This window comes from Myotis nattereri, assembly GCF_964212035.1.
Source record: "Myotis nattereri genome assembly, chromosome: 2".
Taxonomy (NCBI): Eukaryota; Metazoa; Chordata; class Mammalia; order Chiroptera; family Vespertilionidae; genus Myotis; species Myotis nattereri.
In genome coordinates, this window is record NC_138076.1 from 183,823,769 (window position 1) to 183,846,992 (window position 23,224).

The following is a 23,224-nucleotide window of genomic DNA, read 5'->3' on the forward strand; positions in this document are numbered from 1 at the left end:
GTTTGACCAAATACCTGCAGATACAAACAGTTACACCACCCTGGCTGGTGCTGCTCAGTGGTAGGAGTGTTGGCCCTTGCACCAAAGGGTTGAGGGTTTGATTCCTGGTCAGGGGCACATACCTGGGTTGTAAGTTTAATCCCCAGCTCTGCTCGGGAAGCATATGGGAGGCAACCAATCATAGTGTCTCTCCCCCCACCGCTGAGGTTTAACAACAAACAAAAACAAAAAATAAACAGCTACACAGTGATTCAAATTAAATGTTGAAATAATAATACTCAACAGAAAAATACAACTATTTTTCCCTAATAAAAATTATTTAAAAAACAAAAGCAAAAAAATTTTTTAGGTTCTACATGTGTCTGTTGTTCTTAAAACAAAGACTTGCTAAATACAAAAGCTGAAGTTTTAATGTACATTTTAGATGTAAAGAACAAAATAAAATTCCTAATTTTTGTACTAATATTAATTACACTATAAAAAATATGTTCAGTGGGGCCCACATGGCTAAGTGAGTGGGCGACGACTTATAACCCAGGAGAAGTCATAGTTCGATTCCCGGTCAGGACACATGCAGGAGGCACCCAATTAATGACTCTATCATTGATGTTTCTATCTCTCTCTTTCTCTCCCTTCTTCTCTTCCCTTGTTCTATATTTATTTTTTGTCCCCTCGTCTCTGCCCACTCCCATATCCCCTTGCTTTTGTAGGATTTGGTTTTGTTTTTGGTTTTTTAGTCATCTGGGGGGAAAAAGAGAGAGGCTTTATTCCTATAGTGCCATCTGAAAGTCAAATGAATCAATGACTATTTTATTTCAATGCAGAGATAAACCAAACCAGATTTTATATACAGAAACCTTATAGTTATCTTTGAGAACTAGTATTTAGAGCAATGTGAAATATCATTTCAAATGTAAAAGTAATTTTAGTAATTTTACCTTTTATTAAGATCTTCATCTGCAAATCCTGTGGGAATAAGAGAGAAGTATTTCCTCATCTTCAGCCATAGATTAGATTTGGGAATCCAGCCATTGTGTGCATGAATAGCATGAATTTTAGCAAGCTGACGTGCAATTAGCCTGTTTAAAAACAAAAGAGCATAAAAAGAAAATGTTAAGCAAGTCAATTCTCACAAGGAGAGGAAAACAAATGCTTAAAGCATCAGAAGGAAGAAAATTACAATTAATATGGCAATTAAATACTGTGTCCCAAAAGGGGTTGAGTATCTGAAAGTAGGTGGCCTATTTTGATTACACAATGTTTGGGACCAGCAGAACAATACACAAATATAAATTATATCAAGACACATATTAGACATTAATCAAGAGATGCATACATTTATACTGAGTCACTTTAATCTTGAGCCTTGAGGTTAAGGGGCAAAAAGGGACTAAAGTAAAAAGGTAACCAGGGAGATAAATGGGTTCTATGAGTTAATTTCTGTAACTGTTGTTAAAGACAAATTCTCTGAAAAAATATTTGGATTTTACGATGTCAGAATCAATCGTCTTGATGCAACCTCAAAATAATTTCAACTTGCATAATCTAGTGCCCATGCTATGTTTGTCTCTGTAGAAACCAGTACAGCAAATCTGATGGAGGAATAAGCATACCAAACAAAAATTAGTTACCAAACAGCCTATAGACTAGCAGGCGAAAAAATGACTTAACAATAATCCACAAATTAAAGAACTTAAAACTGACATATTGTCAAAATGCTAACAATCTAATGTAATGCTCCTCAAATTAGTTCTATGACGTACTACAAAGCACCATGTACAAATGTCTGAGGTCCCACCTGAGATCTATTCAATCACAATCTCTGAAGGTGGGGCCCCCAATATTCTTCATTTTAAACAAGATCTCTAAGTAATCCTAATCCACTGTAAAGTCTGAAGGGCACTAATATAATGCTCTATAGCTTGGCTGTGTACTGAAATCAAACTTTGGAACTTCAAAGAAAAAAATACAGAGCCCTGGTTACTACCCCCCCCCCCCCACGACCCCGAAACTGTGATTTAATTGGTCTGGGCATTGGGATATTTAAAAGCTTCCCAGATGATTTCAGTATGCAAAAATGGTTGAGAAACACTCAAACTAAGGCACACAGGAATCTAACACTGTAGTAATCCTTCACCAATCTGTGATGACATAACATAATTTTATGAGTTTTATTACTATAGTGAATATTTTTATCTACCCAGTTCTGATTTGTCCTTTGGAGAAATTTCCATACTCTTCATTTTTAGTTCATGTGATTCATACAGAGTTTATCTCAATCCTGACTCCCTGTCCTATCTGCAACAGTAACTTAAGTGAAGATATGACACACACTTGCCCAGGGCATTCCATCCTTCAGGCCACAATAATTGGTTCAGGGCACATTACCCAAGCTAGGCCAAAAGGACTTGATCCCTGAACTTTCGTTGAAGCTTTGACTTTGGTTGAAGCCTTTATAAAAAGAGGAATTCCTTACCCCACAACCTGGGGTGGCAATATTAGGTAAGCCTGCAACTGCTGATCACTGTAATTGTCACTCTTAAAAAAATTTGCCAGAAAATAAAACTTCTTAATAAAGTTTGTCAGAAAATAAAGCATGTGGCTCAGTGAATGGAGCGTCAGCCAGCACACGGAAAAGTTGCGGGTTCGATTCCCTATCAAGGACATGTAGCTGGGTTGAAGGTTTGATCCCCCAGCCCAGTGAGTCCAGGCACATACAGAAGGCAACAGATTCCTAGCTCTCTGTCTCCCTGTCTCTCTCTCTCTTCGCCCAGCCCCCTTCTACTCTTTCTAAAAATCAATGAAAAAATATCCTTGGTTAAGGATTAACAAAAACAAACAGAACTTTTTCAAAAAGATAGTGACATTCCTAATGATACTGTTCTAGAGCCCGTGGATCCATCCATGTTTGAACTCATTCTCAGTTGTATGTACCAATAAATTCCTTCTTCTTTAGGTCAGTCTGAATTCTCAAGTAATCCTCAATCAAGAGTACTAATGCATTACCAAAATATTAAAATCTGTAACCTTTTTAGGTATGTGTGCTTTGGTTCATATCTCTCAAACAAATTAGGAAACAAACAACTTTTTATATAAATTAAATAACTGCTACTTGATTGACCTTCCTGAAGACCACATACTTCTGTCTAAAAAGAATACAGTAAAAAAGAAATCTATTTTTATGCCATGTTCATACCCGCATAGGCCAGTGGTTCTCAAACTTCTGGCCCTTTAAATACAGTTCCTCATGTTGTGACCCAACCATAAAATTATTTTCGTTGCTACTTCATAAGTGTAATGTTGCTACTGTTATGAATCATAATGTAAATATCTGATATGCAGGGTGGTCTTAGGCAACTCCTGTGAAAGGGTCGTTCGACCACCAAAGGGGTCGCGACCCACAGGTTGAGAACCGCTGGCATAGGCCCAAATGAATGTATGATACTTTAAGCAGATGGAAACTTCAGGGAAAGCCAGGTGATGATAAAGACAAAACAAAGAAGGGGGCAAATACAAACACACACACACGAAGACATGTGTGAGAGAGACATATATGTTTTTATGCCAGTAAGAATAGGTTTAAAACTTTAAGAATAGAGTTGGGACAAGAGGCCTGAGGAAAGATATGATCTGTGTTAGATAAAACTCATGGGCAATCTATGTCAAAAGAACATTATGTCCTAGAAATGTTTACTGAAAAAATGAAACTTGGTGATTCAGGAGAAAAATCACATATTAGAACAGGTATTTAACACTGACAAACTTTATTTACTGTGATTTTTAAAAATAATAATGATGTCAATTTTTATAGTTTTACCCAGAGTTTGTATGAAACCCTGATTTGCAAAATATAAAATGTAGTCTCAGATGTTGTCTAATTCTAAGTTATCTAGCTGGGAGTGACTAGAATGCCAATTCTCTGGTAAATACTTCAAAAATGAATAATAAAAATGGCCACGATTTCAAGGGGCTCTTATAGATTAATGGAATCTGTTGAATATGACTAGCTGCTAGAAGAGAAAGCATGTACAAATTTCGAATGTCTTGACTTTTCCAGCAGAAAGGTGAATAATTGGGGTTGTGCCAATTTCCTTACAAAAAAACAAAATTGCTGTTTTACTTCATAATCTTTAAGTTGTCCTTCAAATCTAAAATTATAAGCCATGGAATACCAGAAAAAAGTGCATAAAAATTTAATTAATTACATGAACTTCACCTTCACATTCATATACAAAGATCCTGTAGACTACTTCCCATTTCACACCAATTTCCTACTAGTTATAAGAGAAATATTAAATGAATATAACCTCTAGGTTAACAAGCAAAATTTTCCAAATGATGATTTTATAAAACACTTATCAAATACCATTCTCTCCTTTCAACAAATTTGATATTAGTTGAAAATGAGTTATTTTTATATGAAATTAAAAAAAACACATTTCTGCATAAAGTAATATATACCTACTCAAATGGACAATAAACTAAAATATTAATGAACATACTAGAGCAAAGTTAATAACTGTAAAAAATATATCAAAACTTAAGAGCTAATTATGATCTTCTAAAGTAAATTATAGATATATTTGCCCTATGTATAGGTGCATTATTAAAATAAAACTAAATTATATAAGGGGCAAAATTAATATTAAATAATTGTATTGTATTTAATAGTTAAAAAACATTCAGAATGTTATTTAAAATGTTTTGTGGCATTTTCCCATAAAATTCAAAATAGAATAACGGCAAGTAATAATAGTAATAGTTGAGATTGCTCGGTCAATACAATTGATAAATACTTCCATAAATTATCCTACAAGGAACAAAGATCATGCCTTATTCTTCCATCTAGTGTAGAACTCAGCATTTAGAAGAGGTACTTAATAAGCATTTGATAAATTAGAATCATTATATTAGCACCAGACTCAGAGTACATTTAGAAATTTACCAGACCACCAAAAGATTCTGCCACTAGTAGCCTTGTTGTCAGATGGATTAAAATCTATCTTGTATTTTTTTTAAATCACATATAGTCAGAATTGTAACAAAATTAATGGCTTGCTATATAAAAACAAAGTGACCATTTGAAATACTGCCTGTTTTTTAAAAGAAAGACATCTTCTACAAGCCTCTTCTCAAAGTATAGAAGTCAAGTCAACTTCTACAGGTCCTAAAATAACCTGCTCGATTTTTTCTGTAGAAACGTTAACAATAGCTATGGCCGGGTGACTGAGTTGGTTGGAGTGTCATCCCATACACCAAAAAGTTTCATGTTTGATTACTGACTAGAGCACATACATAGACTGTGGGTTCTATCCCTGGTAGGCAGCATAAAGGAGGCAACTGACCAATGTTTCTCTCTCATATCTATCTCTTTCTTTCTATTTCTTCCCCTCTCTCTCTTTCCCCCCCCACACACGTCCTCTCTCTAAAATCAATAAACATATCTTCATGTGAGAGAATAAAAAAAAAATAAGGAAAGGAAGAAAATCTATTTATAATACAAATATCCTCCTGGAAATAACAAATATAGTTCAACTGTAATCATAGCACCTACATACTAAAAAAGTAGGCTTTGCTAACAGATTTTTTTAAAAAAATAAATCCTTCATACAAGTTCCATATTCACCTAAAATTTTTGATAAATTGGGCTCTGGACCCCAAAACCCTATGTATTATTTCAGTGCTTACTATTAGAAGTGTTTTGGGTCATTATTTAGAAGACTGGTGATGTTTCTATGACCAGAAATATGTCATTAGAACTTAACTCTTGTTTACAGTTGACCCTTCAACAACGCAGCAATTAGGGACACCAAGGTGGACTTCCCTGCACAACAGAAAATCCACACATAGCCCTAGCCGGTTTGGCTCAGTGAATAGAGCATCAGCCTGTGGACTGAAGGGTCCTGGGTTCAATTCTAATCAAGGTCACCTGCCTGGGTTGCTGGATAGATCCCCAGTAGGGGGCGTGCAGGAGGCAACCAATCAATGATTCCCTCTCATAATTGATGTCTCTCTTTCTCCCTCTACCTTCCTCCGGAAATAAAAAAAATAAAGAGCCCTAGCCGGTTTGGCTCGGTGGACAGAGCCTCGGCCTGCAGACTGACGGGTCCTGGGTTCGATTCCGGCCAAGGGCACATGCCTGGGTTGCAGGCTCGATCCCCAGTCGGGGGCGTGTAGGAGGCATCCAGTCAATGATTCTTTCTCATCATTGATGTTTCTATCTCTCTCACCCTCTTCCTTCCTCTCTGAAATGAATAAAAATAATTTTTTTTAAAAAATGGCTATTACATTTAAAAAAAAAAAAAAAAAAAGAAAAGAAAAAGAAAGGAAATCACATATATCTTGGACTCCCCAGAAACTTAAATACATTATATAGTTGACCCTTGAACAGAACAGGGATTAGGGGTATTGGCCTCCCATGGAATTGAAAATCTACATATAACTTTTGACTATCCCAAAAAATAACTACTAATAGCCTACTGTTGACTGGAAGCCTTACTGATAACATAAACTCAATTTCCTACAATGGGATACCACCTCACAGCCAACAAGATGGATACTATAAAAAAAAAAAAAAATCAAGTGTTGGTAAGGATATGGAGAAATAGGAACCCTTGTACACCGTTGGTAGGAATGTAAAATGTTGCAGCTGCTATGGAAAACACTACGACAATTCCTCAGAAATATAAAAATAGAATTACCATGATACAGTAATTCCACTTATTTAGTGGCCCAGTGCACGAAATTCATGCATGAGGTTGGGGGGGCGGGAGGGTTGTCCCTCAGTCCAACCTGCACCCTCTCCAATCTGGGACCCCTCGGGGTATGTCCGACTGCTGGTTTAGGCATGATACCTGTGGACAGCAGTCGGACATCCCTCTCGCAACCCAGGACTGCTGGCTCCTAACCACTCACCTGCCTGCCTGATCGTTCCTAACCACTCTGCCTGCCGGTCTGCTTGCCCCCAACTGCCCCCCCGCCAGCCTTCTCACTCCCAACTGCCACCCCTTGCCAGCCTTCTCACCCCAGAATGTCCCCCCTGCCAGCCTGCTCACCCCAACTGCCCCACCGCCGGCCTGCTCACCCCCAAGTGCTCCCACTTGTCAGCTGGCTCACCCCCAACTGCCACCCCTGGCCTCATGGCCCCCACTGCCCTTCCTGGCCAGCCTCATGGCCCCAACTTTCCCCCCTTGCCAGCCTTCTCGCCCCCACGGCCCCCGCTCCTGCTTGCCTCATGGCCCTCAACTGCCCTCCCCTACTGGCCTCATGGCCCCCAACAACCCCCCCTCTGCCAGCCTGTTCGCCCCCAACTGCCCCCCCCCCCGCCCGCTGGCCTGATCATCCCCAACGGCCCTCCCCTCCTGGCCTGATCGCCCCTAACTACTTCTGCCTCGGCCCTGCCACCATGGCTTTGTCCAGAAGGATGTCCGGAAGGTCTCCTGGAAGGTCTCCCAGTCTAATTACCATATTAGCCTTTTATTAGTATAGATTGGTACTTCCACCTAGTCTCAACAAATAAGGTTTTGGTTATAAGATACAAGATTTGGGGCAATTTACTCAGTCTCTGTGATTCATTTTTTTTTTTTTAAATCATAGTATATTAAGAGCTACAGGTTTGTTTGTTTTTAATATGTTTTATTGATTTTTTACAGAGAGGAAGGGAGAGGGATAGAGAGTTAGAAACATCGATGAGAGAGAAACATCGATCAGCTGCCTTCTGCACATTCCCCACAGGGGATGTGCCCGCAAGCAAGGTACATGCCCTTGACCGGAATCGAACCCGGGACCCTTGAGTCTGCAGGCCAACACTCTATCCACTGAGCCAAACTGGTTAGGGCCATATTTCTTATCTATTAAATAGACATTCTCCACCTTTGAGCTTGAGAACTAAATATACAATCCATATAAAGTTCTTATTATTGCCTCTTGCCCACAATAAACGATCAAAGAGAATTAACTATTATCTTCATTATTATCTTAAGAACAAAAACTTTAAATTATACTTTAGTTATTTCTTGTCTATTATTACCTATTGTTCCATTCATTCTGTTACTGTATCTGTATAAAAGGTTTAGGCTATCACCTTATAAAAACATTGATTAATCAATATCTATATATATAAAAGGCTAATATGCTGAGTGACCTACCATCCAACTGGTTGCTATGATGCACGCTGACCACCAGGGGCAGACCCTCAATGCAGAGGCTGCCAAGCTGCAGTGACTTGGCAGCAGTTCTCAGGTGACACACCCCAAAACCAGAGAGGAGGGAGCCCGATTCCTTGAAGGGCCTTGCAATTCCACCTTTGGCTGTGGGTTATGTTGTTGCTGGGGCACTGTTGGGCCCCGAATCTGGTTTACTGCACACATGTATTTACTTAACACACCCTGATGACAGCAACTTTGCAGAGTGCCCTCTTGTACTCTGGGACCCCTAGGGGGATGTCGGAGAGCCGGTTTCGGCCCAATCCCCACAGGCCAGGCGGAAGGACCCCACCTGCCAGAGGGACCCTGCTCACTCCACAGATGCTGGGGAGGGTACCAAGGGAGGTTGGCTCCAGGGCATGTCCAACCAATCTTGCCCAGTCCCACCCCGCGGCCATTTTCTAATTAATTTCCTTTCAATGTGCATGAATCCATGCACCAGTTCACTAGTCTATATAATAAAAGTGCAATATGCTAATTAGACCAGACGTCCTTCCAGACGTCCTTCCTTCCAGACAAAGCTGCAGCCAGCATGGCCACGGCAGAGGTGACAGAGCCCCCTGCCACAGTGACAGCAGGCATGGGCGGGGCCAAGGCCCTTGCACGAATTTTGTGCATCAGGACTCTAATATTAAATAATTCAACAGAAACTGAACATCAACTATGTTCTGAGCATTGTTAGTCGTTGATGAAATAACAGAACAAAACAGATTTGTTTTTTGTTTATGGGATTCTCATAGTTCACTATGGAAAGATTTAGATAACCATGAAAGGGGAATTTTCTATTTTATTATAATAAAAAACTACCATCCTATTTTTAATTAAAAAAAAAATGTTTTACTAGACTAACATCAAGGCAAATGCTACTTAAAAATCCCATCCTACCTAATAAAAAGGAAACATGGTAATTAGCCGTATCTCCGCTACCCTTCCCATTGGCTAATCAGGGCAATATGCAAATTAACTGCCAGCCAAGATGGCGGCCGGCAGCCAGGCAGCTTGAAGCAAACATGAGGCTTCCTTGCTTCAGTGACAGAGGACTCCAACGTTCCCCACCTGCCGCTGCCAACCTCTGAGCTTGCAGTTTGAAATATTGTTACAAATGTAGAAGCTAGACAAAACCCCAGAAACCTGCTTTCAGCCAGCCAGGATCTCAGAGCTGGAGTTGAAACAGTGTTTCGATTATAGAACCCAAAAAAAAACAGATACCTGCTTTCAGCAGCAGAGGCCTAAGAGCTGGAGCTAAGCCTCAGCGCCAAAGCTGGCCCAGAATAAAAAAAAAAAAAAAAGAAAAAAAGGAGTGGTTGGGAGATTCAGTCACCCACCAGCGTGAAAACAGCCCTCAGCCCCTCACCCAGACTGGCCAGGCACCCCAGTGGGGACCCCCACCCTGATCCAGGACACCCTTCAGGGAAAACCAGCCGGCCCCCACCCATGCATCAGGCCTCTATCCTATATAGTAAAAGGGTAATAAGCCTCCCAGCACCAGGATCAGTGGAGCCGCGAGGCCTCCCGGCACCAGGATCAGCATGACAGGGGTCAGCGCCCAAACCCCCTGATCGCCTTGAGGCTGTGTGTGTGACAGGGGGAGGGGCCACAACCGCCCTATCGCCCTGCTCTGTTAGTGACAGGGGAAGGTGCCCCAACTCCCCTATCAGCCCTACTCTGTGCCTGATAGGGGGGAGCTCCCCAACGCCCTGATCGGCCCTGCTCTCTGTGTGACAGGGTGGGGCACCCCAACCCCCTGATCCGCCCTGCTCTGTGTGTGACAGGGGGCGGTGTCCCAACTCCCCTATCGGCCCTACTCTGTGAGTGACAGGGGGGAGCTCCCCAACCCCCTGATCGACCCTGCTCTGTGGGTGACAGGGTACGGAGCCCCAACCCCCGATAGGCCCTGCTCTGTGAGTGACAGGGGGCAGCGCCCAACCCCGATGGCCCTGCTCTGTGCGTAACAGGGGGTGGCGCCGCAACCTCCCCATCGACCCTGCCTTGAGTGTGACAGGGGGCGGTGCCCCAAACCCCCAATCAGCCCTACCCTGAGCGTGACTGAGGGTGGCATCGCAACCTCCCAATCCGCCCTGCTCTGTGCATGACAGGGGGCGGCGCCCCAACTCCCCAATCGGCCCTGCTCTGAGCCCGACCAGGGGCTGCACCTAGGGATTGGGCCTGCCCTCTGCCACCCGGGAGCAGGCCTAAGCCAGCAGGTCATTATCTCCCGATGGGTCCCAGACTGGGAGAGGGCACAGGCCGGGCTGAGGAACCGCCCCCCCAGTGCAAAATTTTTTGTGCACCAGGCCTCTAGTCTACACTAATAAAAGAAACATGCAAATTAACCATCACTCCACTACACCCACAAGACACGCCCACCAGCCAATCACGAGCAAGTATGCAAATTAACCCAACTAAGCTGGCGGTGGCCATGGAACTGGAGAGAGCAGGAGGCTTGACCTGCCCCCAGTGATGGTGGAAGCCAAGCTTCCCACCTGCCCTGGCCAACCCTGGGCCAGCTCAAGGCTACAAAGTTCCAATTATAGAAGATAAATAAATCCCAGATACCAGCTTCCAGCCGGCCGTGGCCTCTCCTCAAGGAGAGGCTGAAAAAAAGAACAAAAGGAGAGGCTGGGATCTTGGGTTGCCAGGGGGCGTAGCCAACCTGAAAACGGCCATCAGCCCCTCACCCAGGCTGGCCAGGCACCCCAGTGGGACCCCCAACCTGATCCGGGACACTCTTCAGGGCAAACCAGACGGCCCTCACCCATGCACCAAGCCTCTATCCTATATAATTAAAGGGTAATATGCAAACTGACCCTAACAGCAGAAATACTGGGAATGCCTGGTCACTATGACACACAATGACCAACATGGGGCAGATGCTCAATGCAGAAGCTGCCCCCTGGTGGTCAGTGCACTCCCACAGGGGGAGCTCTGCACAGCCACAAGCCAGGCTGATGGCTGCCAGTACAGTGATGGTGGTGGGAGCCTCTCCTGCCTCCTCAGCAGCACTAAGGATATCCGACTGCAGCTTAGGTCTGCTCCCCACTGGCAAGTGGACATCCCCCGAGGGATGATGGAGGAGAGTGGGCGGCACTAGGCCAAGGCAGGTGTGAGCAGGGGCCCAATCACCCTGCCAACTGCCCCAAAGATGGCAACCAGTGGCCGGCAGGCCCTGATAGACCTATTTGGGTGGGGCTCCGGGCTGGGACAAGGAACTGGGGGTGGGTTGTGGTGCCTGAGCTTGGGACTGCGTCCTCTCACCAGCTACCTGGGGGCGGGGGTGACTGGGATGGTGGTGCAGTGAGAATGCAGGGTGTCCGCCAACCTCACTCTCATTCCCCCTGCTACCCTCTCCCAGGATGCCAAGGCTCATGCGCCAGGCACCTGTGAGGAGCCCACCCCCGCAGCCGCTGGGTCCGCAGGGGCCAGTCAGGCTCCACGTGGGTTCAAGCAGGAGCCAGTCTGCGCGGACAGCCGGAGAGAGCGCACTGCCTGCCAGGCTTCCACGCAGTGCAGCTGGGCGGCCTAGAGGCCCACGCTGTGGCCCGGCCCGCGGCATCCAGCCTAGCTCACCACATCTCCGCATGGGGACTCAGGCACTGTGACTCAGGTGGAGGGTGTGTGCAGACACTCGGGGGCCCAGGTGCTGCCCAGGGCCCAGAGGTCAGCTGGGACCTGCCCTTCTATGCCGGATGCTCGCACTTCGATCACTAGCCAGGCCCAGGGACCACACCTGTGCCCGAATTTCGTGCACCAGGCCTCTAGTACTCATAAAAGCCAAATGTTTAAAAATCATAAGGCTTCAGAGACTTCCTCAAATACTCACTAATACTCAGTAATTGCTTCCCCTCTTGGAACTTCTTAAATAATTAAGAGATGGTAATAACAGAAATTTTCTGAAATTGAAAAATAATCCCTAATCCTACCATCCCAATATAGTTTACTACTGCCCCCGTGCATGGATTCACGTACACTGAAAGGAAATTAATTAGAAGGTGGTCAGCGGGGCTGGACTGGGCAAAAACGGCCAGACATGCCCTGGAGCCAACCTCCTGTGGTCCCTCCCCAACTGGCTGCATTTGAGGCAGTTCCACAGCGCAAAGGTCATCTGAAGAGTGAGTGGGGTCCCTCCAGCAGGTGGGGTCCCTCGGCCTGGCCTGTGGGGATCAGGCCAAAACCAGCTCTCTGACATCCCGAGGGGTCCCAGATTGCGAGAGGGTGGTTCTTGGGTGACGCACCCTGGAATTGGGCTCCCTCCTCTCTGGTTCTGGGGTGCATCACCCGAGAACCGCCGCTGCCAAGTCACCGCAGCTCGGCAGCTCCTGTGTTGAACATCTGACCCCTGGTGGTCAGTGTGCATCATAGCTACCGGTCAAAGCATCTGTCCCTTGGTGGTTAGTGTGCATCGTAACTACTGGTCAGTCACTTACCCTTTTATATATATACATTTTATTTTTACACACTCCCTTTTAGTTTTCACCTAAGTAAATTATTGCCTGATTATAGCTATAGTTCAGTTATCAAGCTGATTTTTTTTTTCTTTGCCTTGTATAAGCCATTTTGCCTGGTTTAGACAATGTTCAAAATTATTATTTCAATTGTAGCATAACGCTTACTAGTTCTGGTGTATCTTAGTTATACCTAAATATGAATTGTCATGACAGAAACATAATTTTCTTTTGTAAGTTAATTTTATTACCTCGTTGATTTCCAAGAGAACATTACCAATTTTACTTGCAACCCACAATGAACCAGTTTCACTACAATACCCTCAGCACTGTAAGTCAGTGTTTTTTAGTTAAACTTCTTGAAAATGTACAAATTAATTTTAAAGTACATTTCTCCATTATGTCTGTTGCTGGGTAGTTTTTAATTAAACTTCAGCCAGGATTCCCAGCAAGAGGCAAGTTTTAGAGAAATACCTGATAAGAGACAATTCCTAAACACCTTTAAATTTTAAAAGATTTTCTAAAGACCTATGTAATGTATGATTGTTACAGAAGAGTTCAAATAAAACAGATTGTGACAACTTTCCACAGTTGAATTACTAGTTAAGCATTAAGTTGGTACAAGTCATCTTTTCCTATCATCCCATTCCCTCAGCCTCCTCCATGCTCTGCTTGATCCTTTAGAGCCAAGTTTAAATGTAATTTCAGTGAAGCACTGCCTAACTTCCCAAGTATACCACAGTAAACTATCTGTACTCTTTTGAAAACCTTTTCCTTTCTTCAGTTATACCATTTCACTTTTTCCCCAAGATTATTGTCTGTCACAGACTCTAAATTACTAGGAGAGCAGGGACTGCTTAAATTCATTTCTCTCCCCTAAACTAGATCAAATATAAACATATATTCTAACGCCTTTTATATTCAAAGTAGATATTCTTTGTTATATCCATAATATAAGCAAGTAGATATGTCTGAATGAATCAAAGTAAACAGAGCACTGTGGACTTTGATCTAAGATTAAATCAACATTTACTGAAGCTGTGATTAATCAATCCACATTGTTGGCTGCATATTACACTGACCTAAAAACAATGGCTTAAAATGTGACATCTAGGCCCAGCCGGGTAGCTCAGTTGTTTATAGCCGCGGTTACCAATCTTTCAGACCTCACAGATCACCAGTGGTCCACAAACTATAGGTTGGTGACCGCTGGTTTAGAGCATTATCCCCATATCCGAATATTGTGGGTTGGATCCCTGGTCAGGGCACATACAAGAATCAACCATTGAATGTATAAATAAATGGAACTAAATTGATATTTCTCTTTTTCCTTGTCTCTTCCACTCTCTCTAAAAATCAATGAATAATTTTTTTTATTTTAAAAAATAAATAATAAAATATGACATCTAACTAATCCCAAATTGGTAGTAAGAAATGTGAAATGCTTTGAGTTAAGCACTACTTTAAAAAATTAAGGAGACCCTAGCCGGTTTGGTTTGTTGGATGGAGCAGTGGCCCCTGGACTAAAGGGTCATGGGTCCAATTCCAGTGAGGGGCACATACCTCGGTTAGTCTAATCCAGGGGTGGGCAAACTTTTTGACTCGAGGGCCATAATGGGTTCTTAAACTGGACCGGAGGGCCGGAACAAAAGCATGGATGGAGTGTTTGTGTGAACTAATACATGTTAACACTGCTGCTGGTGAAGGAGTGGAGGGGAGAGCAAGAGAACCCTCCACTCTTTCGGCTCTGCGGGTCGGATAGAATAGCCAAACGGGCCGGATCCGGCCCGCGGGCCGTAGTTTGCCCACGGCTGGTCTAATCCAAAATCTCTCGTAGTTCTGTCTTTTGCAAAGAGTCAATAATTAGCATGGAAGACAGAAAATGTTTCTTTACCAAAAGAAAACCCTAACTAAAGAAAGTTTCTAAGTCAAACAAATAGTTGCTCAAAGAAAAGGCAGTTTTAACATATATTTTCTTAGTGCACTTAATACTCTTGTTTTTCAAAGAGAAAACTTTTAGAAAAAGGAATGTACCTGAAAATAGCAGGGTTGCAGACATGCTTTGGATCCAATGCTTCTCCCTGTATAAATTCATAGCATAGTCCATTATTGAAGGTACAGTAGAGTTGTGGTGCACAGCCATGAGCCTGTAACACTCGGAAACTCTTCACTTCCTCATCTCGATCGACTAACAACTCGGTCTTGTTGCCATAAATTCGCACCAAAACTACATCCTCCATTGCATTACCCACATAACAGCCAATAAGTTTATTTGTGATTCCATCTGTGAAGACCTGCCCAAAAAGAAAAAAGGGGAAGAAATTATATACACTCAAAGAACTAAATAAGAGATAATGTGAAAATAAATACCAATTAAAAGAAATTATCTACTTTTTAATATAAAAGAACTGTTGAATATAATTTTGCCTAACATGTCTATAATTTTAATTATAGATTTTAAAAAATAGCAATCATACTGTTTAATCTTGAACTTAGTTTTTATAGCATTGCCTTTAATTTGTGTTAATTATTCAACAACTAGTATTTCTACACTTTTGAAAGCTATTATATCTCAGTCTGCCTTGGACATTGCAAATGAATGTGTTTATATTCTACATACACACACGCGCGCACGCGCACATACACAATCTCTCCTCTAATAGAGTGGAAAGTCTCAGAAGACAGAGACACTGCCTCCTCCCTAGCATGGTATCCTATATAATAAAGAGCTAATATGCTAGTTAGACCTGATGGCCAGACGACCTTCCAGGACGACCTTCCAGACGAAGCCGGGGCTTCGAGGGCCAAGGCAGCTGGGGCCTCTAATATGACATAAAAAAAGGTCTTTAATAATGTTCATGAGTCTACTAAAATTAAAATTTTAAATGCTAACTGTAATGGTTACTTAATATGCATTAGAAAATGTTTTAAGTATTCAGGTTATAATCATTTCTTTTCTTTCTTTTTAATATATCTTTATTGATTTCAGAGAGGAAGGAAGAGGGAGAGGGGGATAGAAACATCAATGATGAGAGAGAATCATTTATTGGCTGCCTCTCCTGTACACTCCCTACTGAGGATCGAGCCTGCAACCCAGGCACATACCCTTGACTGGAATCAAACCCTGGACCTGTCAGTCCGCAGGCCCACACTCTGTCCACTGAGCCAAACCAGCTAGGGCCAGGTTATAATCATTTCAACTTGAATGCTACAGCTACACAAAGAAGCACAACCTTAATTGGAGGAAGATAGGTAATTAGAGATTTCTACAATATTTTCTAAAATGAACTTTTGGCCCTGGCCAGTGTGACTCAATTGATGGAGTGTCATCTGCACACCAAAATGACATCTAACTAATCCCAAATTGAGTCACACTGGGGCAGATTACATGGGAGGATGTCTATGCTAACATGGGAGGATATCTAAGATATATTATTTTAAAAAGCAAGATACAGAGTAACTTAGTTATGTATACAAAAGGAATATAGTAGTATTTATTGATATTTATCAACATACTTGGATATGTGCTCTGGTAAAATACATAATTTACTATTTTTTAAGAATTTCAAAGGAAACCTTTCACAAAATTACCTGTGGAGAGAATGACTTGGAGTTGAGGAAGTTAGACTTTTCATTTTACATTTATCCTTGTATGTGTTTTAAGTCATATATCATTTATATTTTTTTAAACAGTATCAACCGGTTTACACAGAATATCAGTCTTTCTAATTTTTCTTCATTATACTCTTCAAAATTTTTTTAAAACCTCATTTTAAATTAAATGTGGCCCAGCCAGCATGACTCAGTGGTTGAGCATCAACCTATGAACCAAGAGGTCACAATTCGATTCCTGATCAGGGCATGCCTGGGTTGTGGTCTTGATCCCCAGTGTCGGGCTTACAGAAGGTAGCCAATCAATGATTATCTCTCATCATTGATGTTTCCATCTGTGTGTGTGTGTCTCTCTCTCCCTTCCTCCCTGAAACCAATAAAAAATGTATTTTAAAAAGAATAAAATAGCCCTAACTGGTTTGGCTCAGTGGATAGAGTGTTGGCCTATGGACTTAAGCAGGGGTCCTCAAACTTTTTAAACAGGGGGCCAGTTCAATGTCCCTCAGACCGTTGGAGGGCCGGACTATAGTTTAAAAAAAACCTATGAACAAATTCCTATGCACACTGCACATATCTTATTTTGAAGTAAAAAAACAAAAAGGGAACAAATACAATATTTGTATTTGCATGTGGCCCGCGGGCTGTAGTTTGAGGACCCCTGGACTAAAGGGTCCCAGGTTCAATTCCAGTCAAGGGCACATGCCTGAGTTGTGGGCTCAATCCCCAGTAGGGGGTGTGCAGGAGGCAGCTGATCAATGATTCTCTGTCATCATTGATGTTTCTCTCTCTCTCTCTCTCTTCCTCTTCATAATAAAATAAATAAATAAATAAATAAATAAATAAATAAATAAATAAATAAATAAAATGTGCCCTAACCAATTTCAGGTCAGGGCACCAGCCAGGGTTTCAGGCTCGATCACTGGCAGGGGGCATGCAGGAGGCAGCTGATCAATGTTGATGTTTCTCTCTCACTGATGTTTCTCTTGGTCTCTCCCTGTTCCTTCTTTAAAAAAAAGTCAACGGAAAAATATTCTTAGGTAAGGATTTTTTTTTAAATGCAGCAGAACAGTATATTTTTAAGTGCTTTCATGTAATCTTTACCCGTGAAAATATGAATGTTCATTCCAAAAACACTATACTACATATTTTCTTCCATTTGTACTGTACATCAGAGTGAGAATTTCAAATAACATATATATTGTTTGTTTTTTTGATTCGGGCATCCACTATACAGTAGTACTCAGTAGTGGTTAATAATTATTGTGAAAGGTAGCATTTATTTCATTCTCACAACCCTGAGGTAGAACATTTGGATCTACTTTATAACTAAAGACACTGAGGCTTAGGAAAGGTAAGTAACTTGACCAAGATAACACATTTAGTTAAGCAAAAAGCCTGGACTCAAAACCAGCACTATGTTCAAACCCCTGTTCTTAACCACTGTAATATATTGTCTATTGAAAAATTAACACAAGTACTATATAGCAATTGATCTCATTGAGACTCTATAATAAGAATAAATATCTTAGCTTACAATGCCACATAATAATTAAGGCCTTTCTATCCTAACCAATCTTTCCCATCATCTACTATAGGTATCAAGTTATTAAAAAAAAAAAAATCACAAGTTAGTGAAACAACATTGTCCAACATTGCAGAGAATGATCCAGAGACCAGAATATTCCAAACACTGATTCATCAATTTTTTTAGAAGAAAAACAATTTTAAGAGTCGCCTGAGAATTATTCCATTAAGCCTAAAAGATCTCACTTGCTTCTTTATTCTTTTTTCAAGGACTATCCAAAGAAATGAAGATAAATCAAACTCCACATTTTCATGTAAGATAGGGAGTTGTTACATAACAAAAGGAAAGCTGAAGTGAATCCCTTTTCTAAAATGTCACAGGTTTAAAAAGTAATGCAAATTTATGTTCAGAAGAACTTTAAGCAGAATCTTTTTTTGGGCCAAAGCTTTTATTTTTAAGAAATTAATTTTATACAGAAATGGCTTCCCTGACTTAATCATAATATACAAACATAAACTTTTCTTAATCAAAAAGCAGTAATTCATAAGACGGGTTCTCATCCCAGATCTGCTATTTAAGAAATGCAAGTTCAATTTCAGTAATTATAAAATACATGTTAATAGTCTATATCTAACTCACAGGATTGTTTGGAGAATGTATTTGAAAGTGCTTTATAGTTTGTTTGGCTCAGTGGATAAGAGCGTCGGCCTGCGGACTGAAAGGTCCCGGGTTCGATTCCGGTCAAGGGCATGTACTTGGGTTGCGGGCACATCCCCAGTGGGAGATGTGCAAGAGGCAGCTGATCGATGTTTCTCTCTCATCGATGTTTCTAACTCTATCTCTCTCCCTTCCTCTCTGTAAAAAATCAATAAAATATATTTAAAAAAAAAAAAAAGAAAGTGCTTTATAAACAGTAAATTACTATTAAATAGAAAGAACTGCAACTTAAACTGTTTAGATATTTATACTGCAAAAAGCTCACCACCCATTTGCACTTTATTATTTAATCTTATACAAGCAGAAAAACCGGATAAATAAGATGTATTGTTCCATGTGTCTGTAAGTTTTGAGCAAAGAATGAGCCCTCTATCATTCTGAGTGCATTAAAGTCTTTTTTGCTTGCTTCTGGGGTTTTGGATATGTGCTGAATTGTTCAGCTGGTAGGAGTAAAAAAAAATATTACTAGAGTAAGTTTCTAAGGTATGTTTAAAGCACATTTTAAATCATTTAAGAGTTTTAGAAAAAACCTTTGACAAGAAATGGACTATATATATGACTGATACTGTTTTAATCTATTGAGTACATGATACATACTTCCACTTCTGAAATGTGAGGTATGACTTTTATTTTTTACTTCAACGGAAATAAAAGCAAATTAAACAATATATATTCCCAATGAGATTTACTAGGGAAATCCTGAAGCATCACAAAAGAATGTGGAAGTCAAACCTAAATTGAGAGATGAATAACCAATTCAGCTTGATGATTCCAGCTTCTGTATCAAAAGCTTTGCTTGCACATGGAGGAAATGTATTTCTTATCATCATCTCTACAACAAAACAAGTGGTGGTATTTACCTTCACTTACAAATAAGTATATTAGAGGTTTGGATTATGAGTCCAAAGGTCTTGCTATATAGATAGAAGGTTCAATCTCAAGTACTTGCCCACAACAAAAAAGTTTGACATCACAACGTTTTGTCCCTTTTTTTACCTATTTGCCTGTTTTAGGAGAAGGCTGGGAGGAGGGAGAGAGGAGGAGGGGAGGGGAAGGGAGGAAGACCCTGGCCCCTGTGGCTCAGTAGGTTGGAGTATCCTCCTGTACACCAAAAGGTCAAGGTTTCAATTCCCGGTCAGGGCACCTACCTAGGTTGCAGATGCTAATCCCTGCAATCCCAGTAATCCTACCAGAGGCAATTAATAGATGTTTCTCACATCAATGTTTCTTTCTCTCTCTCTTTGTGTGTGTTTTTGTCTCCCTACCTCCCTCCCTTCCTCTCTCTCTCGATAATGTCTTTTTTTTTAATTAAAAGAAAAAAATAAAGAGCCTACCTAAATGATTGTTTGGGGGATTAAATGATAAAAAGTATAGATCACATAACCCAAACCGGCACACAGTACCTCAGGGTAGCTATTATTACTGTTCAACAAACAGAAACTCCAGTCTTCAATGCTTCAAACTTTAAAATCTCTGCTTCAAAAATAACTAGTTTGCCAGCACCAGACTTTACCAGAAAGCATCATGGCTTTAATTAATATCTGTTTAATTTATAACTGACAGGATACAAATCATTTCAGTAAATATAAAAACCTATAATAAACTACAAATAAGTTAATGAGCAATGAACCAAAAAATCTGGGTTTCAAATATTCCTTAATTAAAGGAAATATATCATTAATTTTTTTAAATTCACACATGAAAATCATTTGGATTCACACTATCCTACATAGTTGGCTAATAAACACTCCCTTATAATTTCAAAATTTTTGTCTAACAATTTTCCCCCCCAAAACATATGGATCTTTTTATTTATTTTTTTAATATATTTTTATTGATTTTTTACAGAGAGGAAGGGAGAGGGATAGAGAAGCTAGAAACATCGATGAGAGAGAAACATCGACCAGCTGCCTCCTGCACACCTCCTACTGGGGATGTGCCCCCAACCAAGGTACATGCCCTTGACCGGAATCGAACCTGGGACCTTTCAGTCCACAGGCCGATGCTCTATCCATTGAGCCAAACCGGTTTTGGCAATCTTTTTATTTTTTAATCTGCTCACAAACTCTTCTAGGCAATAAGAACTGAAACTAACACTCAAGAAAGCTTGAGTGTCAGGAAGTGTTCTGGGCCCTTGGGCACTATTTATGTTTTATTCATCTTTGTATAGGTGGCTACTTTAGCAAAGAATCTCAGATACTGTTAAGTCAGTAACATTGTGGAATAAATTAGTCAACAAAACAAGGCAGGTGATTTGGCTACTTCAATGGTCTTTAACCTTAATGCTCAGATTTGAAACAAACCCCGAATAGCCTAGCCTTTAAAATTACTTTGTGTTTGCGAGGAAAAAGGAGGTTCATTTCGTATTACAGTTCCTGAAACTCCAAAAGTTAAACACAAATTAGTATTCAAAATAAAGTCCCATGTACACTAAATCGTAACGTTATTAGAAATTACTAGAAAACACCTAGATTAATCATTTATTCCCCCAGTTTTTGTCCATCTCTGAATCCAGTGGCTCAAGAAAAAAGAAATATTCACAAGCTACTGATCATTCATTGTTGATGTCACTCCGGCGACTTAAATTAACACCGACCCAAATAAAACAACGTGTGTAGTGCTACCCAAGAATCCAACCTAGTCACGCATGTCCTGGCTATTGCTTTGGGAATCGAGTCCTCTCGCCAATCGGAGGATTTGAGACGGTAAAACGCAGGGCGAGGGATCAATGGGAGCGAAGCGCCGGGGGAGGGGAGAGGGAGGAGGAAAAGGAAAGGATCAGAGAGGATTAATCTACAGCATTACCTGCGGGAGGAGACCAGCAGGTCGCTCGGGCCGCCCGGCGAGGACCCCTTCCTTCCAAGGGGGTGGGAACGGCCCATTCTGCCTCGAGAACGGGCGCGGGAGTGGGGGGAGGGGCCGCCATCCACAGGGGTCCCCCGGGTGCGGAAAGGGATGGTCACTTACGCGGCCGCCGCTAGACCGACAAAACATGCCCTCGGGGCTGCGTCCACAGCGATTATGAAGAAGGGGGAGTGACCTTCCCCTGCGCGGCGAGGAAATGCGGGGTCACTCCTCCAAGGGCTCAGGCAGACGACGTCCCCACCGACACCCCTCCCCCCCGCCCCACGTTATCTGGGAACAGAACGTATTGTGAAAACCCAGGGTCGCGGGGGCCTGGGCCCGAGCGAGGGCTGAGGGGTGGGCGTTACCTGCAGGGTCACCTCCTGAGGGTCCCAGTGGGGCCGCAGGTGTTGCAGGAGGCTCAAGGCCCCTTCCCGGCAGCGCTGCTCCTCCTGATCCTGGACCGTGACGTCCAGCTTGGGGACCTCCGGGGAGCCGGACGGGACGTGGATGTAATTGGCCATGGCCCAGGCGACGGCGGAGACGACCACGACGACGACCGCGACGGCGACCACGAGAACGGCGGGCGCCGACAGACTGCTGGATCCTTCCGTCCCGGGGCGCCCTCGCGGGAGGGCTGGGGGCGCTCAGACCGACGCGGGGACAGTAGGAGAACGGCTGGAAGCGACGAGGCCGGCCGACGGTCTGGACAACAACTGAAGCGAGCCGAGGCGGTTCTCGGGAAAAATTCCTTTCGCCTGCGTCCGACCGCCGGGGCCGCGGAGCATGCCGGGACTGGCCTGACGCTGGCGTCACGCGCGGGGGCGGGGCCTCGGCTGCGTCAGCGCTGAGGCCGGCGCTCTAGCCGCCGACACAATGGGCCCGCCGGCCCCTCGGTCGTGTTGCGTGGCCGGATGCGCGGCTTGGCGTGCTGCGGACCGGGAAATAACGGGGCTCCTTCTCGGAATGGGCCTGAGCCCTGCCAAGACCCCAAAGGCCTGGGAGCTCTAGCTCACCGATTAGGAAAGTCTGGCTGGGGTCTGGGTGTGAGGTGGGGATGAGTTTTTCTGGGAAGCAGGGACAGGTCCTGAAATAATCCCTGGATCAGCCTCTGAATTTGGCCTGAATTTAGGCAAACTGCATTAACTGGGTTGCGTTGACCTGGGAGCTGCTGTGTACTGGGGACCCCCATAGCTGGGTTGGCGACTAAATTTTCATTTTTACTAAGATCATGGTCTATGCAAGCAAGATATTTGGGTAAGACAAGGACAGCACTTCAAGATTTATTTTTACTTTTAAGGTCAGATATTTTGCCAGAGTGAGAATAATTCAGAGGCAGGAAAAACAGGTTATAGGCCGGAATGAAGATGAAAGGGGAGGAAAGGAAAATAGTTTTGGGACTCCGCGCTAGACTGGCTATCCCATGCCTGTTAGGGGAATACTGGAAACTGAACAATCCACAAGTAATTTATGGGGACCTAATTTTTCTTATGATTGATGAAAATGGACTGAGATCTGACCTCTTAATCTATATCGTATCTGTAGCACGTAGGACTTGGTGAATAGGTTTGTTAGAGGTAAATTAAATCACTAACTGAATTCAGCTTAATTAACATTCAAAATGTTTAATTACCTCATAAGCCTGAGTTGTTCTGATCAGAAAAACTTACTTTGTAAATCACAAAATAAACAGCTCACTGTCCATACTGGTAAATAGCATAAACTAAAAAGAGGAAAGAGAAAATAGAGTCTATATATCTATATATATAAAAAGCCAGTGACCATAACAGCCATAACGACCATAACGACCAATCGCTATGACACCCACTGTGGCCAGCAAAGCGGCCTGATCAGGGGGTGGGGCCGGTGGCCAACCTCAC

General features: G+C 42.5%; 1 protein-coding gene across 1 annotated transcript in view; it reads right to left on the bottom strand.

The window, feature by feature from the left end:
* The window catches only part of ETNK1 (ethanolamine kinase 1), a 45,664-nt gene extending 23,539 nt beyond the window's left edge, over positions 1 to 22,125 (bottom strand). Inside the window, exons 1-3 of the mRNA XM_081085163.1 lie at positions 21,713 to 22,125; positions 14,681 to 14,940; positions 939 to 1,079 (exon numbers count right to left, since the gene is read on the bottom strand). Coding sequence (XP_080941289.1) covers positions 939 to 1,079; positions 14,681 to 14,940; positions 21,713 to 21,868 — 557 coding nt within the window. The 5' untranslated portion in view covers positions 21,869 to 22,125. The remainder of the gene's footprint in view (positions 1 to 938; positions 1,080 to 14,680; positions 14,941 to 21,712) is intronic.
* Positions 22,126 to 23,224: the final 1,099 nt, after the last annotated feature.